We start from the raw sequence: 3974 nt of genomic DNA on the forward strand, positions 1-3974 counted from the left end.
CTAATAATAAGTTTAAATGTAAATTTATTAACTAGTTAATTAAAAATTACAAAGAAAAAAAAAAGAGTTTGAACAGTAGAGTAGATTAGTTTGGAAATGAATAAACTTAGTTTGGGAAATTGAATGAAAAATAATTGATTTTTCTCTTAGGAGTTGTTACATTAGTATCAAAGCGGGCCATTGCATTGAACCGTTTGTGCCGGGTTGTATGGGGAGTTGCCCGAAACCTTGGCGGTTGTCGGGGACTCAGCCTGTGAACGTTGGGCTGGGCGGCTAAGCGTGAGATCTCTGGGAGATTGTCGGGACCTTGCCTGCGTGGACGTCGGAGGGCTAAACTTGAAGAATTGTAATGATTCTAAATGTTAAGGAATGGGGCTTGAATCCCACGTTAAAATCATGGGGTTTTATAATCATGGGGTTTTATGTGTGGTTGAATAGCTCTTTGGGCTCTCCCACCCTTATCAGCTACTTTTAAGATGTGGTTCTCTTAGCTCTCCGACATTGAAATCATGGGTTCCTATATATATATATATATATATCACATTCCTCTTATAGATAAAGCCCATAATAAATAAAACATCAATTTCACAATTCCAATATGGTAAGCAGCTCCCTAGCCAATATGGTAACTCTTGAGCAAGTCAGGAATGATCAACGTGCTAGGGGGCCTGCCACTGTGTTGGCTATCGGAACCGCAGTTCCTTCTAATTGTGTCGATCAAAGCGCTTATCCGGATTATTATTTTCGTGTCACAAACAACCAACATAAGACTGAGTTGAAAGAAAAGTTCAAGCGCATCTGTAAGTAATCGACTTATTCTATTTAGAATGTTTGATAAAATAATGTAGATAAGATAATTATTAAATTTGTTAACGTTTTATCATCCAAAGATTTCTCTAACTCCAAATGTTTCTAAACAAAATGACATTTCTTTCAAGCCCTATCATCTGTCATAGTCAGTTGTTAGGTTATCAAACTATGGTCACCTTTGTTAGATAGATATCCACAGTTTTTTCGAAACTAACCGTCTTCATAGTCCATTATCGGGTTATCAATCACCTTTGTTAGGGAGGGATCTTTAATATTTTAGTTACACATCAAGTTAAGTAACTCTATTTTTTTAATATTGAAAAGTAGTATCATACTTAGACCATTACCACAATTTCAACTTAAACCGTTGAACTCGTGGATCGTGATCCTTGTTATCATGGCGATCTATGTTAGGGTGACATGGACTGAAACCCACCTAGAGAATATTTTTTTATTTTATTTTTATATTTTTAGGATAGAGAGGTGAAATGATTCCTAATTAAAAAAAAAAAAAAAAAAGGAACGATAGAGAGCACGACTTTGGGGAGCGACTCGTACAGCGAAATTGACATCGCTGTTATACGAAAGTGACTTCGTTGTTATACAAAAAAAGATCTCGTCCCTTTTGTATAACGACGAGGTCTTTTTTGTATAACAACGATGTCACTTTTGTATAAAAGCGAGCTTACTTTCGCTGTACGAGCCGCTCCCCAAAGTCGTGCTCCTAATCATTTTTGATAAAAAAAATATATATAATTCATTGTTAATTTGCTTTTCTAAATAAAAAACAAAACCTACTTATGATTCATAATTTTCTCTTTTTAAGTTCTATTTGTTTTCTTCTAAAACTTGAGCACAGGCGAGAAGTCGATGATAAAGAAGCGATACTTGCACTTAACCGAGGAGATTTTGAAAGAAAAACCAGAATTATGCGAGTACATGGCGCCTTCATTGGATACAAGGCAAGACATTCTGGCGGTTGAGACACCGAAGCTAGGAAAAGAAGCAGCCTTGAAAGCTATCGAAGAATGGGGACAACCCAAATCAAAGATCACCCATTTAGTCTTCGCCGCAAGTGGCGGCGTCGAAATGCCCGGGGCAGACTACCAGCTGATCAAACTCCTCGGACTTGATCCTTCCGTTAAACGTACCATGATTTATACGCAAGGATGCTTCATCGGAGGATCAATGATCCGATTAGCCAAGGATTTCGCTGAGAACAACAAGAACGCGAGAGTTCTCATCATCTCCTCAGTGATAACCGCGATCAATTTCCGCGGTCCAAGCGAGAAACATCCCGAAGACCTAGTCTCTCGAGCGCTGTTGGGCGACGGAGCAGGCGCCCTTATAATCGGAGCTGATCCTTTGCCGGTGGAGAAGCCGTTGTTCGAGTTGGTGTCTGCGGCGCAAACGATTTTACCTGGAAGCGATGGGGCGATTGTGGGTTATCTACGTGAAGTAGGGGTCATGATTAATCTGAGTAAAGATGTTGTTAAGATTATATCTAAGAACATTGAGAAAGCCCTGGTGGAAGCATTTCGACCATTGGGGATTTCAGATTGGAATTCGATTTTCTGGATCGCTCATCCAGGTGGGCCGGCGATACTTAATCGAATCGAGGCGGAGTTGGGACTGAAACAAAAGAAGTTTAGGGCGTCTAGGCAAGTGTTGAGCAATTATGGAAATTTGTCGGGAGGGAGTGTGTATTTTATAATGGATGAGATGAGGAAGAAATCCAAGGAGGAAGGGTTGAAGACGACCGGAGAAGGGCTTGAGTGGGGAGTCCTGTTAGGGTTTGGGCCGGGAATTACGGTGGAGACGCTGGTTCTCCGTAGCGTCGCCGTCGCAGTTTGAGTGTTTTCGTTGCTTTATGCTCTACTGTTATTGTTACTCTGTTTTATTTGAATATTGTACTTTGCCTAATTTGCTATGTCCAATCCTTTTATGTTATGTTATGATGGGACTAAAATAAATGTTTTGTTTCTATCCATAATTAAAACATGACTTATTATCCATAATTAAAACATGTTGGACTTGTTTTAGAAATATGTACTATTTTTGTTTTTTTCATAATAAAACAAATCCACTAGTTTAGAAAACTAGATGGAACCACTAGATATGAATTTGAGTCGAGATTAAAATTAAAATTTTATTTTTAAACAAATTGACAATAAACAATAATTTAATTATTATTTTGGAGAAAATTATAAAATTATAATTCAGTTATAATTCTTAAATTAAAAAAATAATATATATTATCTATTTTATTAAATATTAGTTTAACAAAATCAATTATGAAATATCAAGTATCAAGAGTTTCGTTTAAATTTCGATTCGTCATGTTAATTTCATAAATTCAAAAAACAAATTATCGGTACAATATTTTATCTTACTAAATTTAGAAAGCAAAATATCAATTCAAAATTTTAACTTAAAAAAAATATATATATATACATGTATCGTTTCAAAATGTTAACAAAACTTAGATATTAAACTAAGAGACATCAAGAGTCTCATTTACTAAAGATAAGATCAATAGACTTGGACAATCTAAGAGACTCTTGAATAACAAAAACACTCATTAATTATTATTATTATTATTTTAATTTTTAACACTCTCCTTAAAGTGATGTCCGATTAACTAGTTCCAACTTAGACCGTAGATCTTCGAAAGGACCTTTAGAAAGTGTTTTTGTGAAGATATCAGCAATATTGTCTTCACTTCTTACTGTAATCATTTCAATGATTCCCTTTAATACTTTTTCACGAATAAAGTGATGCTCCAACTCAATGTGTTTTGTCCTCGCATGAAACACATGATTTGAAGCCAATTTAATAGCACTCAAATTATCTCCATGGATAGGAAATCGGCTGATCAAACTTGACATAAAAATCCTACCACAATCTTTGAAGCCATATGTACTTTTGTGCTGCGTGAGCTGATGCTTTGTATTTTGCTTATGCTGTAGACAAGGGTACCGATCCTTATTTCCTACTACTCCAAGATATTCTAGTGTTTCCACACACAAAAAAAAACATATGTGGACCTTCGATCGTCTCAATCTCCAACAAAGTTAACATCTGCATATCCTTGCAAGACAAATTTTGTATCTTTCTCATATAGTAGACCAATATCTAGTGAGGTATTAATATACTTAAAAAAA

The 3974-nt window shown here is 35.8% G+C and overlaps 1 protein-coding gene across 1 annotated transcript; it reads left to right on the top strand.

Moving 5' to 3' along the window:
* Positions 1-572: 572 nt before the first annotated feature.
* LOC124935705 (chalcone synthase 1-like) lies at positions 573-2798 on the top strand. The gene is made up of 2 exons (XM_047476124.1): positions 573-800; positions 1670-2798. The coding sequence occupies exons 1-2, from the start codon at positions 599-601 to the stop codon at positions 2662-2664; spliced, it is 1197 nt and encodes a 398-aa protein (XP_047332080.1). The 5' UTR covers positions 573-598; the 3' UTR covers positions 2665-2798.
* The last annotated feature ends 1176 nt before the right edge of the window (positions 2799-3974 follow it).

The sequence above is a fragment of the Impatiens glandulifera genome, chromosome 4 (assembly GCF_907164915.1).
Source record: "Impatiens glandulifera chromosome 4, dImpGla2.1, whole genome shotgun sequence".
Taxonomy (NCBI): domain Eukaryota; kingdom Viridiplantae; phylum Streptophyta; class Magnoliopsida; order Ericales; family Balsaminaceae; genus Impatiens; species Impatiens glandulifera.

Coding starts and splice junctions, on each gene's coding strand:
- LOC124935705 (XM_047476124.1), top strand. CDS start 599: ATGGTAAGCAGCTCCCTAGCCAATATGGTAACTCTTGAGCAAGTCAGG. Junction 801..1,669: donor AGAAAAGTTCAAGCGCATCT/GTAAGTAATCGA, acceptor ACTTGAGCACAG/GCGAGAAGTCGATGATAAAG.